Genomic DNA, 20,917 nt, shown 5'->3' with positions numbered 1-20,917 from the left:
TTATTAATTCTTTCATATAACAAAAAAGTATTTTAAATGTTGTGGATATTGACTTCTCATAAGCCAAGCCTTATATCTTTTATGATGTAATATGAAATATGAAGTTTGTTCAATAAAAAAAAACCTCTTTTTTTCTCTTCTAAAAATAGCCTTACTGAGACCCTTTTAAAGTATGTGATTCAATGATTTTAGTATATTCACAGAGTTATGTATCCATCACAACAATCAATTTTAGGACATTTTGGTTACCCTAAAAAGAATTCCTTCACCTCTCAGCTGTTACCTCTCAAGCCCTTCATCACCCCCAGCTCTAGGCCACCACTAATCCACTGTCCGTGTGTGTGGATTTGACTATTTTGGACATTTCATATAAATGGGATCCTACTATATGTGTTTTCTGTGACTGGCTTCTTTAATTTTGCATAATGGTTTACAATCCATATTGTACCATGCATTAATACTTCATTTCTTTTTTTTTCTTCTTTTAATTTCAGAATATTATGGGGGTACAAAGATTTTGGTTACATAAATTGCTTTTGTACCCTTTCAGTAAAAGTTATAAGTGTACCCATCACCCAGATAATGTGTATTATACCCATTAGGTGTGAATTTACCCATCCCCTCCTCCCCACCACCACCTGCGTGATTTCCAATGAATGTTATTTCCATATGTGCACATAAGTGTTGATCAATTAGTTCCAATTTAATGATGACTACATGCAGTGTTGTTTTTTTCTTACCCCATTCTTGTGATACTTCACTTAGAAGAATGGCCTCCAGTTCCATCCAGGTTAATACAAGAGGTATTAGTTCACCAGTTTTTTTAATGGCTGAGTAGTACTCCATGGTACACATATACCACATTTTACTAATTCACTCATGTATTGATGGACACTTGGGTTTTTTCCACATCTTTGCAATTGTGAATTGTGCTGCTATACACATTCAAGTGCAGGTGTCTTTTTAGAATGTCTTTTTTTCTTTGAGTAAATACCCAGTCATGGGACTGCTGGATCAAATAGTAGTTCTACTTTTAGTTCTTTGAGGTATCTCCATACTACTTTCCATAGAGGTTGTACTAGTTTGCAGTCCCACCAACAATGTATGAGTGTCCCTATCTCTCCACATCCATGCCAGCATCTATTGTTTTGGGACTTTTTGACAAAAACCATTCTAACTGAAATTAAGTGATATCTCATTGTGGTTTTGATTTGCATTTCCCTGATGATTAGAGATGTTGACCATTTTTTCATATATTTGTTAGTCATTAGTCTATCTTCTTTTGAAAAGTTTCTGTTCATATCTTTTGTCCTCTTTTAAGGGGGTGTTTAATTTTTTTCTTGCTGATTTGTTTGAGATCTTTAGAGATTCTAGTTATCTGCCCTTTATTGGATCTATAGCATGCAAATATTTTCTTCCATTCTATAGGTTGTCTATTCACTCTAATGATTGTTTCCTTGGCTGTGCAGAAGTTTTTTAATTTGATCAGGTCCTGTTTATTCATTTTTGTTATTGCTGTGATTGCCTTTGGGGTCTTCATAAATTCTTTGCCTTGACTAATGTTTATAAAAGTTTTTCAACATTTTCTTCTAGAATTCTTATAGTTTCATGCCTTAGGTTTAAGTCTGTTATTCATCATGAGTTGATTTTTGTGAGTGATGAGGGGTGTGAATCCTGTTTCAGCCTTCTACACATGGCTATCCAATTTTCCCAGCACCATTTGTTGAATAGGGATTCTTTAACTCATTGTATGTTTTTGTCTGCCTTGTCAAAAATCAGATGGCAATATGAGGATGGTTTTATATCTAGATTCTCTGTTCTGATTCATTGGTCTATGTCTCTCTTCTTGTACCAGTACCATGCTGTTTTGTTTACTATAGCCTTGTAGTATAGCTTAAAGTCTGATAAATTGATGCCTCCCAATTTATTCTTTTTGTTTAAGGTTGCTTTGGCTATATGGGATCTTCTCTGGTTCCATATGAAGCTTAGAATTATTTTTTTCCATATCTGCAAAAAGTGATGTTGGTATTTTAATAGGGATTGCTTGAATCTATGGATCACTTTGGGTAGTATAGACCAGTGGTTCCCAACCTTTTTGGCACCAGGGGCTGGTTTCATGGAAGATAATTTTTTCACAGACTGGGAATGGGGGAGTGGGATGTCATCAGCCAGAGGGGCAGGAAGGCACGGTGCAAAGCTCTGGCAGTGATGCACATCCCCTTTCCTAACAGGCCACAGACTGGTAACAAGACTTGGTCTAGGGGTTGGACACAGCAGGTATAGACATTTTACCAATGTTGATTCTGCCAACCCATGAGCATGGTATGGTTTTCCATCTGTTTATGTCCTCTGCTAGTTCCTTATTCAGTGTTTCACAATTTTCCCTGTAGAAGTCTTTCACCTCCTCAGTTAAATATATTCCTAGGTATTTTATTTTCTTTGTTGCTATTGTGAAAGTCATTCAGTCTTCAATTTGGTTCTCAGCTTGATTGCTGTTTGCATATGTGAATATTATTGATTTGTGTACACTGATTTTTGTAACCTGAGACTTTGCTGGATTTATTTATCAATTCTAGTAGTCTCTTGGCAGAATCTTTGGAGTTTTCTAGATATAAGATCATATCATCAGCAAAGAACAATAGTTTGACCTCTTCTGCCCCTATTTGGATACCCTTGATTTCTTTCTCTTGTCTGATTGCTCTGGCTGGAACTTTAGCACTTTGTTGAATAGAAGTGGTGATAGTAGGCAACCTTGTCTAATTCCAGCTCTAAGTGGAAATGCTTTCAATTTTTCCCCGTCCAGTATGATGTTGGCTGTGGGTTTGTTGTATATGGTTTTGAAAAAATAACCTCTTTTATTTTAAGTGTTATTTCACATTTCTGTAATGTGATTAAGTTTACAACAGAAATTGCCATCCCTGCTAGAATATAAGAGTCACGAGGACAGGGGTCTTTTACTGTTTTGTCATTGATATATTTTAATACCGAAAAAAAATGCCTGGAACATGATTGAAACTCAATAAATATTTGTTGGATGGCTATTAGATAACTTTAATAAATCAACACAGACCTGTACCTCAAAAAGAGCAACCATGAAAAAAGGATTCCTCAGTCCACAAAAGGCATTATATTATTTGTAATGCTCATATTGTTTTGCTCACATTTTTCATTTGGTAAGAATGAATAGAAAGAGAAATTTTCAAGAGACTCTTATCAGCTTATTAGCTATGTGGTAAATGCACCCCCAGTATTGTCTCTGAGTGTTTTTATCCAGTCATCTGACTTTTTTAAATAGATTCTTCTAAGTTTGAATGTGAATTGTATTTAAGTCTTCGGAACTGCTCCCGGTGTATAAATAATCCCAGAAAAATTGGACCTACAATTTTTAAAATAAAAAAGCATAACAATGTAAATAAATATGAAAATTGTTTTCAGAATGGCTAAACAAATTTAAAGAGAGAGAAGAGGTGGCATCAACATATATTATCCTTTTATTTTTTTGCCAGAAAGGTCTTGGAATTAATTCCTAGGATTAAATACTGTTGCTTACACTGTACTACTCTTTTTCTGAAAAAATAAACTAATCTTCTATACTAAAATTTCTGCATTTGAGTATAGAGAAAATTTGCTATTATAAATTAGTCTAAATTAGAAATGCACACTCCCACACCCCTCTCTGAGCTCTAGATTCCTCTTTCTAACTTCCACTGGACATCTCCACCTGGATATTGCACCATGTCTCAAGCTCATCCTCACTGAACTTGAACTCAGAATCTTCCCCTCAAACTACATCCTCATTCAGTGTTCCCTGTCTTGATGACCATGGTCACCAATCTCTCCCATCATACAAATCTACCTAATACCTTCTTTTCCCTCATCTACTATCTCCAGTTCATTGCTACGCTCTCTTGATATTATTCTTTACATATGTCTTAAAGCAGTCTACTTCTCTCCATCATGGTGCAAACACATTAGTCCAAGTTACCATAATCCATCCTCCAAACTACTGGCCCACTCTTGCCTCTCCCCCAAACCATTCTCCAAAATTCATTCAAACCATTTTTTTAATTTAACTGAAAATCTGATCACATCATTTGTCTTCTTAAATACATCAATGTCTTCTCCTTTTCTTAAGATAAGACAAAAATCCTTAACATGCCCTATACAGTACTACAAGATTTTCCTATGCTTATTTTTCCAACCACAGCTAGCCACACTCTTTCTCCATTCCTATGTTCCAGACACAATTCTTTCCATGTGGCCAGGCTTTCACCCACCTCAGAGCCTGCCACATGCAATTCTTCTGCCTAGAATGTTCCTCCTTGCAATTAGTGCCTTTCCTTTGATTAGTTAATTCCTCTATAATCCTGCAGAACTCAAATATCCTTTGATCTCTTTGACCACCAGACTAGATCAACTCTCTCACTATGCATTCATGTAGCATTCAGGACATTTATTTCATGGGATTCACCATCTTTTGGAATGAATACTGAAAATATTCAAACTTGTCTAACATATACAGAGTTTAAATTCATTTGGGATTGTGTGGAAGGGGTAGCCTGAACCCTAAAAAAGGAAGTGCATGACCCATAGAGGCAGAGGCAGAGACTTCTTGATTTTAAGTACCATTTCCCACTAAAAAGAACCAGGACTTCTTTAAAAAGTGTTAATATTATGTATAGTACAGGAAGTTTAACTTGTACAGGACAAGTAAAAACTGGAATATATTGTCAAACCAGACAGAGAAATGAAGAAACTGTAGATAAAGAGACACAAGAGAGTGGGAGAAATTTCAAGCAATTTCAATATGTTAACCTTGTTTTCATTTTTATTCAAAATAAATAAATTATCAATAACAGTTTTAAAGGAAACAAACAGTGAAATGTGTTAAAATTGGAAGAGATGCTCTTATGGGTTGAATTGTGTCATTTCAAAATTCATATGTTAAAGTCTTAAAGCCCAGTACCTCAGAATGTGACTGTATTTGGAGATAGAGCCTTTAAATGGGTAATTAAGTTACAAAGAGGTTATTGAGGTAGGCTCCAATCCAATCTGATTGGTGCCTTTATAAAAGGGGGGAATTTGGACACACAAAAGAGACACCAGGGGCATGTGTGCACAGAGGGATGACCATTTGAAGAGGCAGCAGGAGGGTGGCCATCTACAAGCCATGAAGAGAGGCCTCAAGAGAAGCCAAAATTGTGAGAAAATAAATTTCTGTTGTTTAAGCCACCCAGTCTGTGGTATTTTGTTATGGCAGTCCTAGCAAACTAATTCAGATGCTAAAATATAAGTATGCCCACCATTCAATTAAACTTGAAAATGCATATGGGGATATAGAAGTGAATATACTGTGGATCCTGGAGCAATAATTCTCAACCGATGAGATGTAGACAGTCAAACCTTCTGGAGAGAATGTGGGTCATATACACTTTGAAAAACCCCCAAAAATGATTCTGAATTTCCTTCTCTTCCCACTTAGAAACACTATCTTAGACCCAACTCTGTGCAATAGAGCACATAAATGAGGGCAAAGTTATATCACTACTTCTCTTGGCCACTCAACTAATTCTATTTACACTTTTATAGTGAGATCATATACAATTTCACCAACTAGAATATAAACATTATCACTAGTGATCTGCATTATGTACAATATTGGGACTGATGCTACTCATTCCCTTCCATTTTCATCCAAAACTCTATGTCAATTTACCATTTACATTAAAGTCTATAAGGAAATGGAAGAGAACTGGTTTTCTTTGAAGGGGACACAGATAAAGAGTAGTAAGATAGGGAAATAGGCAATGAGCAGAATAACTGAGAATATTCCATGAGATTCTTTATTTTCACATATAAATTCTCCATCCTATCAAAAGACACGGCTGTGACAATTCCAAGTTTCAGCTGCCCAATATGTTCCCATCCACTTCACCTCTAAATGTGTTTAAAGCATTAACAACAGCTTGTGTTTCATCCTAGAGACAGCTGGGTTTCAGACAGAGGTAAATGTTTCATTATCTCACTCTATTGTCCAAGACAAATGTGCTATTGTATTACGTGTGAAATGTCATCTTTGAAGTTTATTAAGGATGTGCTGTGAGGTGAGCCATCTGGAAAACACAGTGTAGACTGAAAATAATTATAAGCCAGTTTATTGCTTATTTTTTTTCCTGTTAAGTCTACCATGACACCTGATGAAAACACTATGTAGTGTAAAGAGTAGAGGCTCTGAAGTCACACAGTTTATACCCCACCTCCAACAATGGTTAGATAATATACAAGTTACTTAACTTCTCTGATCTTTTTGTCTTGTCTGTAAAACTGAGATATTGATGCATGCCACACAGAAGTTTTATGAGCACTAAATTAAATAATAGTCGTAAAGCACTTACGACAGAGTAGACAATAAGTTTGATTTCTCTTCTCTTAAATATAGAGAATATTTAATATTTTTTATAGAGAGTAAATATTAGATAAAATCCAATATTTTGAAAGTAGGTTGAGCTACTCAATTTTGCAAAGAAGTTCATTGAGTTTCCATGGGATCCTTTTTATTTTAGGAGAGAAAAAGACTTTGGAAGATCAAGTTCGAAGCTTATTTTAGAATTCTCAGTCTGGAGCAGGTTAGGACCACCCAGACATGCGTATTAGCGAAGCGCTGTCCGTGGTGCTAGTAAGCGTGAATGCCTCTGGCAACCTTTTCCCTGCGTAAAATTCTCCATTCAACCTGCTTAGCGAAGCTCACATGTCCGTCTCGCGGAAGATTCTCAGTCATTCTGTTCATTGGCTTTTTCCCTATCTTACCACTCTTTATCTGTGCCCTCTTCAAAGAAAAACAATTCTCTTGCATTTCCTTATCAAATCCAAACAGTCTTTCTTTTTCAGATGTGTTGGCCATGCCTACCACCTAAGAAAGTGGCTCAGAAATCAGATCAGACTCTTTTCCTAACCTTTTTTTTTTTTTTTTTTTTTTGAGACAGGGTCTATCTCTGTTGCTTGGACCAGAGTGCAGTGGTGTCATCATAGCTTACTGCAACCTCAAACCCTTGGGCTCAAGCGATCCCCCAGCCTCAGCCTCCCAAGTAGCTGGGACTTCAGGCATGTGCCACCATGCCCAGCTTAGTTTTTTTTTTTTTATTATTTTTTGTAGCAACAGGGTCTCACTATTGCTGAGGCTGGTCTCCTTACACCTCAGCCTCCCAAAGTACTAGGATTACAAGTATGAGCCACTGTGCCCAGCCTTTTCTCCTAACTTTTTGATAAGTTTCAGAGAAATCCAAAGTTCAAGACAAGAACACAGGAAACAGTTCATTTCTGATGCATCCTTTTAAAACATTCTTCAGTTGGCACCTTCTCTAAGAAACTTTCCCTGTACCTCCACCCTGAGTTAAGTCCCTCTCTTCCTTACTCCCAAAGTATCCTGTAGATATATCTCTCAGTAAAGTTATCATATTAAATTGAAACTGTATTTATTAGAGTGCCACTAGAGAGAGTTTCTTAAAAGTGAGAGCCTATGTTTTATTCAATTGTGGATTTCTAGAATATAGGATATGCTGAGTTAAGTTTTGTCAAACTAAATTTAATTATTGGATCCATGAGAGAGAAGATCCCAAAAATGTTCCTTAAAAAGCAACTTTCCTTGTTGCATTTGACAGATATTACAGTAGCTAGGCTTTTCCGATGAAGACATTCTGTAATGAGTCCATTTGCCACCATATCCACCAACATGAGTCTGGTGACTAAGCCTCTCAAGGTGACTGGTAAAGAACCAATGTCATTTATTTCAAAAGCTCCAGCTTCCCACTGCCCATCTGTCCTCCTTCCATTTTACCTACACACCTGTAATCCTCAATACACTGTGCATGGGGACTGGTTCTCTAGATAAAAGCTGCTTGTCAAAGTTTTTCATCCAGAAGTAGACTTCTGTTCTTCTAGTTGAACCTAAGAATTGAGTGACCATCAACAAATTTTAAAACAACAACATTTCTTCCAAATAAATGTAGAAGTTCAAATAAGATTGAATTAAACTGAAAACTAAGAAACGGGGGTGGGATGGGAAAGAAAAAGAAATTGTTATTAATGCTGTCTCCTTTTCTCCTTTGTCTAGCTGGATTTTAGGACTGCTGAGGCTCAGTCAGTATGTCTTCAGCCCTAACCACCACTTCCATGGGCCCCACTGTCTTTAAAGGAAAAAGTTTTTCTTCCTTCTGCAGGGATTTGGGGGAGGGGGAGTTAGAGCTAAAGTATGCTAGAAAAAAAAAAAAACGTGGAGTCTCTCATTTTTGAATAGTCAAGCAATTGGCCTCATTTTAAGAGTTGTCTTCCTCAGCATTCTCAACCAAAATGATTTTGTAAATAAAAATTGTTCAGTGTTAGAACAGGTTCACTCTCACGTAGTTCCTCACCAAAGTTTTTAGGCAACAGATACACAACTTGTGGTTCTCTTCCTATTTAATGTAGCATCAGCTGTAATTTTCTAAATCCTTAAAGCACTAAATATGTTGATTCAAACTCACCTAGGAAGATTAGAAAGAAAAAAAAAAAAGCACTTGGCCTTCAAATCTTCAGAAGAGGATTTAATGACAGGTTCAGCCTGTTTAATGACAGGCCCAGTACCACACCTCTGTTTTATTATGTTTCTTTATTACTGCATAACTTTCCTTTATTACTCATGATAAACAAAAATCAAATACTTGCCAAGGTGGGTTTAAATAGGTAAAAGCGCAAACAAAGATATACTGTACAAATATGAAACTGGGATCTCAGATTCTTAAAATATATATTTTTTGTCTTATGTGTGCCAGATTTTCACTCTCAGTCTCAACCTAGTTTTTGTTTTTGTTTTGTTTTAAGATTGTATCCATAATTCAAAGATGAAAAAAGAATTAAAAAGCACCTGTAGGCCGGGCGCGGTGGTTCAAGCCTGTAATCCTAGCACTCTGAGAGGCCGAAGCGGGAGGATTGCTTGAGCTCAGGAGTTTGAGACTAGCCTGAGCAAGAGCGAGACCCGTCTCTACCAAAAAGAAAGAAAAAAAACCCAGCCGGGCATTGCGGTGAGCGCCTGTACTCACAACTACTGGGGAAGCTGAGGCAGAAGAAGGATCGCTTAGAGCCCAGGAGTCGAAGGCTGCAGCGAGCTACAATGACGCCACCGCACTCTACCCAGGGCGACAGAGTGAGACTCTGTCTCAACAAAAAAACAAGGCAACTGAACACCCCTCTTCACAACCCCCACCCTTTCAAAATTAAAAATAATAATAATAATAAAGCACATATAAAACAGGATTCTCAGGATTTTTCACTATTTTTATGGTTGATTCGAATAGGAAGACACACGCAAAAGAAAATTGATAAGGTTGATACAAGATGGGAAGTTGGGAAGTTCGATCGCCGCCTGGGGATGAATTTTACTCGCATGACAGAAGCAGACCTGTCACATTTCAGACACGGAGTTATTTTCAGTGCCTTTCACTCACCCACTCGATTGATTACACAGGGAGCGACTAACGTCTCCAGCTGGCCCAGGCTGAAGGAACAGAAGTCCTCTGCTCCGCCTGCTGGGGATTAGGAGCTGGGGGCAGTGGGTCAACATTTCCAAATCTTAGCCCTGGCTTTGCCCGACGCCCAGCGAGCAGCCCCGAGGGCGTTCCGGCCAGCGCCGGTGCCCAGTCTCCGGCGCATGCGCCGCAGCACCTTCTGGGCGGGCGCCCCCGCCCCCTGTCGTCTGTGACGGAAGCGGCTGCGGGCCTGGCCTCCCCGCAAGTTCAGTGGGCAGCGCCCGCTGCGGCCCGCCGACAGGAGGCGGAGCATAAGGGGGTGGGGAGAGCCGGGTCGGTAGGCCAGCTGAAAACGGAATTCTTTCCCAGCTGGCTCCCGACTCTGCCAGAGCGAGGCCGGGCAGGGAGGACGCTGCGACGCGTCGGCACTCAGCGGCTTTGCGCTTGGCTGTGGCCGCGCGAGACGCTTTTTCCCAGGAGCGAGCCAAGCGAGTCGTCTGCTTCTCGGGCGACAGGAAAAGCCCAGAGCTAACCACGGGCCGCTCAGCCACTGCACGGGCCCCCAAGCCGCAGAAGGACGGCGAGAGGGGACTGAAGCTGAGCTGAGCCCTCCAGGAGAGGGGAGCGTGCGCCGGAGCCGGGTGCGGAAGGAGGGAGGAGGGTCGCGGAGCTCACGGCCAGCAGTGGATTATCCGGGCCGCTCCGTGCCTGGGGGCCGCGAAATGCGCGAGGAGAACAAGGGCATGCTCAGTGGTGGCGGCAGTGATGCGGGCCTGGCCAGCGCCGCGGCGCGGGGGCAAGTGGAGAAGGTGCAACAGCTCCTGGAAGCGGGCGCGGATCCCAACGGAGTCAACCGCTTCGGGAGGCGAGCGATCCAGGTAGGTGGGGCCCCTGAGCCCGGCCGGCAGGGGGCGCGCGAACGCCGGCGCGGCCTCCGCGGGTCGGGGCTGGGACAGAGATCACCGACGTAACTTGCGCAGCAGCCTCTGTTGCTGGAGGTGTGGAGCCCAGGCGTAAAGCAGGTTTTTACTCATCAAAAATCTTAAAGAAAGAGATTGAAAAACCTACTGCTTCAGTTTGGTTTTCTTTTTAATGGTGGGAAAATATAAATATTTTTCTGCCATCTCATGATCAGAGATTTAAAGAATAGATTCAATTAGGGGGGAAAGGAAAGGTTATTTGGAGAGGAGGACTATTTTGTCTGTCTACTTTCAACGATAAAGATAAGTAAATTAAAATCTACACAATCTGGATTGGATTTAAGGAATTCTACAAACTCACAGTACCAAGAAAAAACTTCAAGGTGAACTTTTAAGCCGCTGTTTGAGATCTTTTGTATTCTTTTCTCATAGAGGCGAATTGAGTTCAAAGGAATGCGACGGAATTCCTCAACCACAGTACTTAATTCCTTTTATTTTATCTTAGCAGCGTCCCTTGAGTGAGGCATAAGATTTTTTAAAATGCTTCTATAGATTTTTTTTATGTTTAATTATCATACTCAATGCTGTTAGGTCCTCTTTGAATGGCAAAGGGTCTTCATAAATAATGTCTCTTCATTGTTAAAATATGCTTGTTAAATGTTTAACTACTAATCCTAATCCCACTTTAATTAGTATTGATTTTTAAAATTCCTTTAAAATCTAAGATAATGGCTTTGTACTTTACTGTTTACTATTATGGTTATATTCAGTATTCACCTCATCATCACCCTCCATAACTAAGCTAATATTAAGGTATCGTGTTAACAGTGTAGATTTTTAAGAAAAGTGTTCATTCCTTTTGAATTATTAGAAAAGTGGTATAACAAGGGATATTTTAAAGCAGCAAAAATATTGTAAAGTGGCATTTAAAGACAAAACTCTATTATTATGAAAACAAATTTTCTTATAATTTTGATTCACCATTTTCTGAAATACTACGAACCACTTTTTTCCCCTCTTTTGTGTATGTAAAATACCCTTTACATCATTAGTAGAAATGATAACTTATGGTTATCATGATTTTTAAGGGAGGAAATGAACGTTTCTAATACTCATGAAACAAACAAACAAACAAAACACTAGAGGTATAATGCCTTTAAATTACATGGTACATTTTAAATCACATAAACCAACAAGAACAAATAACTCCATTTTGAAAAATTAGTTATCAAAAATTGTTTTATCATTAACTTAAAATACAAAAGCAAATGCTCGCATGATGTCCATGTACACATATGGCTGCTATAGGATAACTCCTCTAAAACACTGATTTACTTAGTTAAGCACCATTCTGACTTGACTGCTAACATCTAAGCTCTTTTTATATAGAAAATATTTGCTATTTAACATAAAATCTTAGTAATTATGGAATCCTGTACAATGTCAATATAGTGTTAATTTTACATATTACATTAAATATACTGCACTATTAATATAGTTAATGTAATATGTAAAATTAAATGTTTTAATATAACATTAACTTAAAATATAAAAATTGGTGAACTATTTATTTAAAACAAATCATTCATTTTCATCATTTTATAAGATTACATGTGACTTGGTTTAGTTTTTCCCTTCTGATCTCCAATTTTGGCTCAAATCATCAGACTACAATCCTTTTATGAGCACAGACACATATGACAATGAAAAACAAAAGCCTTCCACAAGGGATCTCCTAGGAGAACTAAACAAAGTAAACCTTTTTAAGAAACTTATTTGTTGCTTATTTTTTCCCCTAAAGCATTACTCCCCACTTCTAAAAAAAAAATCAGTTGACTACCTAATTAATATTTTTAGACCTGGATTATAGATTGGGGGGAAGCAGGAAGAAAGAGCTTTAAAAGCCACTTAAACTTCACTCCGCCCCATAAATTATTTAACAAAAGAGATTCTCATATGCCAATGGAAATCAAGGACTTTTTTCCTACAATGACTATAATCACTTTACCATCAGCTAGTTCTTGTCCCTGCACGTTTGGAGAATAAAATGAAATTTTAATTCGTGCTGGGTAAAGAGTACAGTAACTTGGCGGGGGGAGGGGGGCAGATTGTGTCAGCAAATGAAGAGAACCCAGCCGCCGGCTGCTTGTGCACCTCTGCATTGGGTCTTCACAAATAGGTATTTCGTTTAAGGGCCTCTACGCGCTCCGCCGGGGCCGCCGCCATCTTGCTGCCTGCACCCTCGCCCTGACCACTGTGCTTTCTCCCTCCTGCAGGTCATGATGATGGGCAGCGTCCGCGTAGCCGAGCTGCTGCTGCTCCACGGCGCAGAGCCCAACTGCGCGGACCCCGCCACCCTCACCCGACCGGTGCACGACGCCGCTCGGGAGGGCTTCTTGGACACATTGGTGGCGCTGCACCGGGCCGGGGCGCGGCTGGATGTGCGCGACGCCTGGGGCCGCCTGCCCGTGGACTTGGCCGAGGAGCGAGGCCACAGCGACGTCGCAAGGTACCTGCGCGCGGCCGCGGGAGACTGACGGAGGGTTCACCCAGCCGCCCACGACCACTTTTTTTCTCCCCAGTTCCCCACCCCCACCTAGTTCAATGACGGCTACAAACGTGGAGCGGCGGAAAGCCTGCAAGCCTTCCTGAGCGACTCCGCTCTCTGGAGGAAGGAGGAGCCAACCGGGAACAAGTTTATATACGTTTTTTCTTAATCTGGATCTAACCCTCAACACTCACCGTGAAGCCAAACGCAGAGAGATGGATTTCCGGCTATGTTAAGGAGTGTGTGAAGTTGCAGGGTTTCGGAGTTTTCTGATGCACGAAGCCGGGGTGGAGTGGGAGGAGGCGTTGGGGTCTTCGGTATGCTCCCCCACTGACTGCAGGAGAGCTCCGAGTGAACCCACTCTTCGGGCATTAGGCCCTGGGAGCAAGAGAAAACCCGAAGACTGGGGCCAAGACAGATGATGGTTGAGGTGGGCTTCAGTAGGTGCCCAATGCTTTACTCTTTCTTCCCTGTGCGGTGCTCGGTGCTCAGTAAGTCACCAGTAAAACGATACTCTCTGGAAGCCCTGGGGACTCGCACTCAGCTCCACCAGATAGCAGAAGGGGAAGACAGGACGTGGAAGCGACGGCTGATCTGCCTCATATCCTAAAATCCCTGGATCACGATGTTGCAGGGCAGCTATGGGAAAGGTGCAGGCTCTGGCTTTTATTCCGCTGAGAACAGATTCCCACCAGTTCTGGATGCCGCCGAGTCTAACAGTGCACAGGATGAAGTGATTGATTGCAGTGAGAGCAATTGTAACGGTTAACTGTAACATTTTGCTTCATCTATTAACGATAAGATACAGAAATCCCCCTATGAATTGCTACTTGAAAAGATTTCGTGATACTTTGTACTTTTGAGTTGTTCTTCATAACAGTCTTATTTAATTGGAAGACTTTAAATAACAAAATAACTCGTGTCCTTCAGTAAAGAGATGAGGAAGAACTCTTAAAGGAAGCTATGACACTGGCAAACTCAGTGCAAATCCCTAGATTGCTTTCATCCTTGACCTATTTATTTCTTTGTTAAATTCTTTTGATTGTTTCTTTATAGAGTGTCTCAGGGGGTCAAACTATGAAATATTCCAAATGTCTTTTAGAAGATAGATGCACTTATCCCATAAATTATCTTGGGATATTTCCCAAGGGTTGCTAAAAAAGTAGATTGAGTATAAAACTATAAAAATATATGATGAAGGCTTGTGGAGTATCTTAATATCTGCTGAACAAACTAAAGGTGCACTGCTTTGGGATTTAATTGCCAGTATTACTTGATTCATTATATCATTGGAACAACTCATACTTCATTACTTTAATAAAGAATTAACAGTAGAGATTGAACTTCAAGGTGTGGATAACTTGGTTTAAAAAGGTATATTCATGGATGTACCACTAACTCCAGAGAAATCTTAAGAGTTCAAAGGGGCTTCCCTTCTCTCACTCCTTCTAATAACTGTTGATAAGCAATACCAACAATTTATAAATACTGCATACCTATATCACAGAAAGTTAAACATAAGATTTATACATGTTTTATGATCCTAAATGTCCATTCTACTATATATGTATACATTTAAAAGACAGAAGAGGGAACTAAAAAAAGAAGTAATTTGAGAGTAGAGACTTACAGGAAGTGATGCCTTTGAGCTAAATATACAAATCTTTACTTATCTATCAATTCCTATTCCTCAAATTAATGTATTACTAGGGAAGGTTAGTTCAGAATCAGAGCCTATCTTATTGGGGAAGAGATACATTTATTTACACATAATTTGTACCAGGCATACTTTAAAATATATTTATTCATTTAACACTTAAAACAAACCTGAGAGATAGGTATTGTTTCCCAGGTAAGGACAACGAAGCAGAGAAATATTGAATAACTTGCCAAAGGTCGCAAGATATTCATTCCATGGATATGTAAAGTAAGTTCATCTGGCTCCAAAGCTTGCAGTTTAGTTTTGGTTTTTCTTCCCACTGCACCATCTTATCCTCCAAAATCATTAATGATACATATGAAGACAACCAATTTAAAAAAAACAAACAAAACAGAAATACACAATGGTCTCCCTTATAAGTTCCTAGCATGACTTTTCTTTCTTTAACATCTAATAAATATAAACAGATTGTTTTAAATCTATTTTAAAATGTCAACAATGGGAGAATAGCCCCCAAAAGAAACACCTATAAAAACCAAAACTTTTGGAACAAAGATAATGGAACCCTTATTTTCAAATTAAGCCACAAAGACAGAAAGTACAATTCTAGTTATCATTTAAGCACTCAAATCATTATTGGCTACAAGAATACTTTTAGAGTTTATATTACTTTACAATTACTAAGAAACATTCTGTATAAAAGAAGTCAATTTATAATTTCAAATCTCCCATTTGATTTATAAAATCCTTTATAAAGGATTTTTATTATTTCCTTTAATTTGTCCTCTATTTCTTAAGTTCCAAGATGTTTAAATTTGCTAGTTGCATGAGACTGAGTCATGAAAAATGATAATTTTTTGAAAAACATATGAAACATTTTACTTCATTCCTAATTTAAAGAAATTGTGGAATCTCTCCTAATGACAACCTGATATTAAAGGAAATTAAAACAAGAAAATGTGATTGTGAATTCCACAGTACTATTTTACATTGGTTTTTAGGCTTTTTGTTTGGTATAAAGTAAAATCAAAAATTTCTCAAATTAATTACCACCTGGTGGTACTGAAATAGTAACTTACTAATGACATGTAAAAGTTAAGTTTTCAAAGCCACCTGGAAGACAGGTTTGGCTACTGTGTTTTATCAACAGCACAAGGAAATATATACTGTTAAATCTGTTAGGGATTTCACTTTGAGGGATATATGCAAGAAAATATATAGTTACTATTAATATATTCTGAATCCTGCTTCTGGCTCCATTGGGGAATTACAGAAAATTAAATTTTATGCCTGTTAATTTCTGTATCAAAGTCTAAAACATTACCAAAGTTTGTACAAATTCTACTACGTGACCTTTATTCCAAGAAGATCTGGAAGTTAAATAAATTTAGAAATTTAATAACATTCATTTTGTCTCATTTTTATATTTCCTTTCTCAGCTACGTGGGTGGATTTTTTAAAGGATGATTTGTTATGAAAGCAAAATCTATTTAAAATTTCCTGTGTTCTAATGGTTAAAATTAGTAATTTCAGAATTAAAGAATGAGACTGATTCAAAAGTGGAGCTAGAGATGCATAAAACCCCAAACACCTTTAGGAAAGTGTGTACTTAGGAACGCTTTTATGGTATTTTATTTCTCTATTATGGCAAACACAATGGAGTGTCCAGGACCAAATAATTATTATAGGAAGGTAGGTAACTGACCTTCAGCAAATACCTACAACTAATTTCACACTTACATGGAGATTCTATAGTACCCTTCCTTTATCTAATATGTTAAAAACCAATGGTGCATTAGCATGTTATAGTCAATAGGGATTTTTTTTTACTACCTTTATAATTACTTCTCAATTATTTCCAAAAGTGAAAGATATGCTCATTTTCCCTGTATGTGTTACCAGAGCCTGATTATTTTTATAACAGGGCATAATTTTTACAGTGTTCAATACACTGACATTCTACCAAAAGCAGAGCAAGTAGAATTAATGATATGCAAAACTTATAGGAATCATCTGAAGAAGCCCTCTTGGGGACTGCTTTCTGGGGCAAATGCAAAAGTCAGTGTTGTGTAAAGTACACTGTCGTCTGCCCTCACATTTTATATCAGCAACTAATCATAAACAAATTTTGACATGCTTCATAGATTTTCATTATTAACAGAAACTAACTGTCTAGTTATTTGGTGAAAACTTGAATAATTCTTAGTTTGGTGTAATTTCAAAGTGTTCAATTACCAAGTTACAAATAGATACATAGATACATTGTCACATATAAAAGAAAATAAGAAAATTTTAATTTTAGAAATTAATTTAAGGAGCAACAAAGTTTAATATATTGAAAATATTTTCAGTATATTCTCTTGTTATATTTATAGCCCCAGGAAAGAACGAATGGAGGAAAGAGAAACTAGGACTTCATTGGAAGACAGAAGACCTGAGTTTCCATATTGATTTTTTAGCTAATTCAATATATCACTGTTAAGTCATGTGACTTTGATTAGCCTCCATTTTCTTCATCTATAAAAGTAGGAGTTGGGCTAGACTATTTCTAAGTTCTCTACCACCACTGAAGTTCTAATACCTTTATGAGTTTGTTGCATACATGACTGTGGTGGGGTCTTATATTTTATTAGTAACAATTTTGACATAGTATGAGTGAAGGAAAGATGTATAGAGAGGAATGGGGAGGGGGGTGAAGAGAAAAGAAACTACTTTAAAATTCTGGAGCCCTAGGGGGAAAAATATATGTAACACCTCTACCAGTTCATTGAAAAATTACACACGTTTCAGAGAACTAGGACAGAAAGGTGCCTGTGCAAAATAAATACTTAGTTTAATTTTTAAGATCTTTTTCACTTCATCTTCTGATTTTTCCTGTTGCCTTTTGCATTTCCTCATGCTACATAGAACCACTAGAATAATTAGCTTCTTAAAGTGAGCTAAGTAGGTTCAATACATTTATAAAATATCACTGAAGTAGGTATTTACAAACTAATGTAAGTGCTCTGAAGGGAAAAAAAGCTGGTTTTTATATAAGCATATAATAAGAGTTTCTGACCTAACTGGGGTTAGTGTAGGGAGTTAGGACCAAGAGAAAACGGTGGGAATTTTGGCAGGAACAGAAAGTGCAAAGGTAAGAGAAGCTAAAATATAGAAGAAATCAGAGGCTGAGTAACTCTCTGTGAGTATCTGTCATGAATCTTACAGACCCATTATTAAGGGTCTAGTACTTTCTGATTTGTTTCCATGAGATTTCTTGAAACTTTAGATTCTTAAATCTTGCCTGACTGATAGTAGGAACTAGCTAGTTAGGGAAGATGTCTGTATCACTTCAATATGTACACGTCAGCCATTTCAGGAAGGCAGAGAATAAGACTTTCAAAAAGCAACAAAACGAGTGGAAGGAGAAGCAGCATGGTGGTGTTTTGTGGAAGATGGATCAACAGTCCAACAGAATTAATCAAACCAACACAAATTGTGTCTGGTACATGCTAATGAGATCTGTGAAATATTTCCAGGCCTAAAATAATGGCAATGTGTTCATTCTCTACTACTATCCCGATTTTCCATAAAATTTTTCCCAATTTCAGCTGTCCAAATGGAATTCCTTACTCCTTTCTTGCCTCTTTAACCCCCTATTCGAAGATTTCAATATCATTCCTTGCATAAGGAAAAAAATACTTGATTTTACAGAAACTCAGTAACTTTCATATATAGCTGTATTAATTACATAAATAAAGGGAAATTTGCTCTAATACTAGTGCTGCTAATGAAATAATATGTAACTGACATGGATTATATATTAAGCACAGTAATATAAATTAATGCATGGTTCAAAACCAAGCACCAATTCTGACTAATTTGAGTTAGAACTAAATATAAACCAAATAGTTTGCTGGAAAAAGAACTATGAACGATGCATTAATATGACATGCTGACTACTTCACAGCTATCCACATTATACTAGAAGTTTACAAAGGAATCCCGAACACTTATTAATCCATTTCCCACTCAGTAGCCCCTGGCATTAAACTTCCTTCCAGTAGCTTCCAGTATACAGAGTCAGTGCTGGCACAGAAAATATTTTACAACAGAGTTCAAATCAAAACTTTAAAGCCAATTACAGTAATTAAACCATGCCTCATTTCCCTTTCATATTTGGCCTCCTCTCCAAATGCATAATCTTCTATTTATCCTCCTATTATCATAATTCTCTCTATTATGATGTGCTTGGGGCTACTTCCTCTGAAACCTGTCTTATGTGATCTCTGGGTCTCCATTCCATTTTAAACAAACTCCCATCTACCTTATATCTGTTCAAAAATTTCTCCATTTCCATTGCATTGGCTGAAAACTGTATCTTTCTCAGAATTCAATTCCACTTTCTTCCACACCAGATACTAGGTACTGAGCTATGGATAACAGAGAAGGAGTTAAGACCAGGAATAAATGTGTGGTGTTTAAGTAGCTTTCGACATAGTCCGAAACCAAATATTTAAGGATTATCCATTGTTCTTCAGGTTTCTCTCTTAGTATAAATATGGTAATTGCATTTTGTTTTCTTTATCTAATTGAGCTGGGAATAATGTCATTGTATGTTATTATGTATTTTATAATTATAAGAGATAATACATAAACATAAAACAATAAAAAGTTTATTTTGTTCATAAACCCACAGACAGATCAGCAGAATATTAACACATGACATGTAATTTTCTTCTGAAGGGTAGTTACTGGAAAGATTTATATAGAATAGTTCCTCATTCCATCTATGATTTATGAATTTCTAAGCTCTACCACTTTTACTAGGGCACAGAAGTGCCCTTCGCCATTCCCTATATCCCCTACCAGCGTGCCACCTGGAGTTATAAGCTATAACCTTGTCTGGAAAATATTTGATCATACTGTACTACTCTCTAATTTCTGGACTGCCTTTGATATTTAGAGTTATTACAATAAGCCTGTTCCAAAATTTCATAGTGGCTTCTGATCTGTTTAAATTCCACTGTGAACAGAAAGATTTAATGTCATCCCCTTTCTAGGGAAAAATTAAATAACACTTCATTCTACATTTCCCCCCACCCAGTACTTCTTATACCTATGCAAGGATGGTGTTGGCCCCAATAGTCACTTAACTTGAGGGCCACTAGTTTAAAATCACTTCCATGTAAGAGAATTGGTTATCAACCCTGACTCCATGTCAGAATCACCCAATGGAGATGTTTTAAAATTCAGATTTGCTCATCAGCTCCAGGTCTACAAAAGAATTCTAGGTTTTAGCCTCCAAATTCCTGTGGTTGTTACTTTAATAATTCTTGTTCATCGTAAACTTTCAAACAGCCCAGAAAGCAAAAACTAAGTAAAAATCTTCTAAAACCTCCCCACCTCCCATTCTCACTACACATGGGTAACCATTATCAACAACATTTTAATTATCCTTCCAGAAATACAGGTACATATAATTGTAAATATCCCTCCCTCAGCATGTACATTTAGAAAAGACAGATGGGATCATACTATGCTATTACTTGCTTTCTTTAATTAGCAATAGATCTTTGACAACTTTCATTATCAGTGCATATAGATATACTTCACTTTTTTATGGCTGCATAGTTTCATATTTTATAGATGAACCATAATTTTTTTAAAAAAACTAGTCTTTTAATCACAAACATGTCAATTGTTTTCTCTTTTGCATTTTTTTGCTACTACATACTGCTATAAAGAACCATTTTTGCATACTTATACAAGCTATTTGTAGCAATTTATAGGAGTGAAATTGCTGCAGTTAAAGGTAAAGGTACATCTGTGTATGTGTGTGTGTATAAAATCTATCCATACTTATGTGTGTGTATATATATATTTGTGTGTATATCTTTCCATACTTATAAATATGTATATGTATGTGTATACATGCATATATATCATATATATTTTTCATACTTATATGAGTTATAGGAGTAGAATTGCTGAGTCAATGGGCGTATACATATTTTTATACACACACATATATACAAACATTTTTCATATTTATACTATATTATATATAGTCTGTATGTATTTTCATACATTATTTGTGTATCTTCGCATACTTATGAGTGGAATAGCTGAGTCAAAGGGTATATACATACACATACAATTTTGATAGATATTGTAAAGTTGCCTTCCAAAAGAATTATACCAAGGGATAACAGTGTGTAAGAGTGATTGTCTTCAGAAAACTTTGCCAATGTTACCACTCCTTTTTCTTTTTGCCACACTTACAGTTATATGCCATTGTTTCTGTTTA

The 20,917-nt window shown here is 37.5% G+C and overlaps 1 protein-coding gene across 1 annotated transcript; it reads left to right on the top strand.

Annotated features, from left to right (window-relative positions):
* Positions 1-9,822: 9,822 nt before the first annotated feature.
* Positions 9,823-13,779, top strand: CDKN2B (cyclin-dependent kinase inhibitor 2B (p15, inhibits CDK4)). Its single transcript, XM_012665023.1, has 2 exons — positions 9,823-10,378; positions 12,697-13,779. The coding sequence occupies exons 1-2, from the start codon at positions 10,223-10,225 to the stop codon at positions 12,955-12,957; spliced, it is 417 nt and encodes a 138-aa protein (XP_012520477.1). The 5' UTR covers positions 9,823-10,222; the 3' UTR covers positions 12,958-13,779.
* Positions 13,780-20,917: the final 7,138 nt, after the last annotated feature.

This window comes from Propithecus coquereli, unplaced genomic scaffold, assembly GCF_000956105.1.
Source record: "Propithecus coquereli isolate 6110/MARCELLA unplaced genomic scaffold, Pcoq_1.0 Scaffold95, whole genome shotgun sequence".
In the NCBI taxonomy this organism is placed as follows: Eukaryota; Metazoa; Chordata; class Mammalia; order Primates; family Indriidae; genus Propithecus; species Propithecus coquereli.
The sequence above is the reverse complement of the archived record's forward strand: the minus strand, read 5'-3'. Positions and strand labels throughout refer to the sequence as shown.

What these genes read in the sequence shown, in the direction of transcription:
- CDKN2B (XM_012665023.1), top strand. Translation starts at nt 10,223, where the DNA reads ATGCGCGAGGAGAACAAGGGCATGCTCAGTGGTGGCGGCAGTGATGCG. An exon ending in TCGGGAGGCGAGCGATCCAG is followed by an intron (nt 10,379 to 12,696) that starts GTAGGTGGGGCC and finishes TCCCTCCTGCAG; the next exon opens with GTCATGATGATGGGCAGCGT.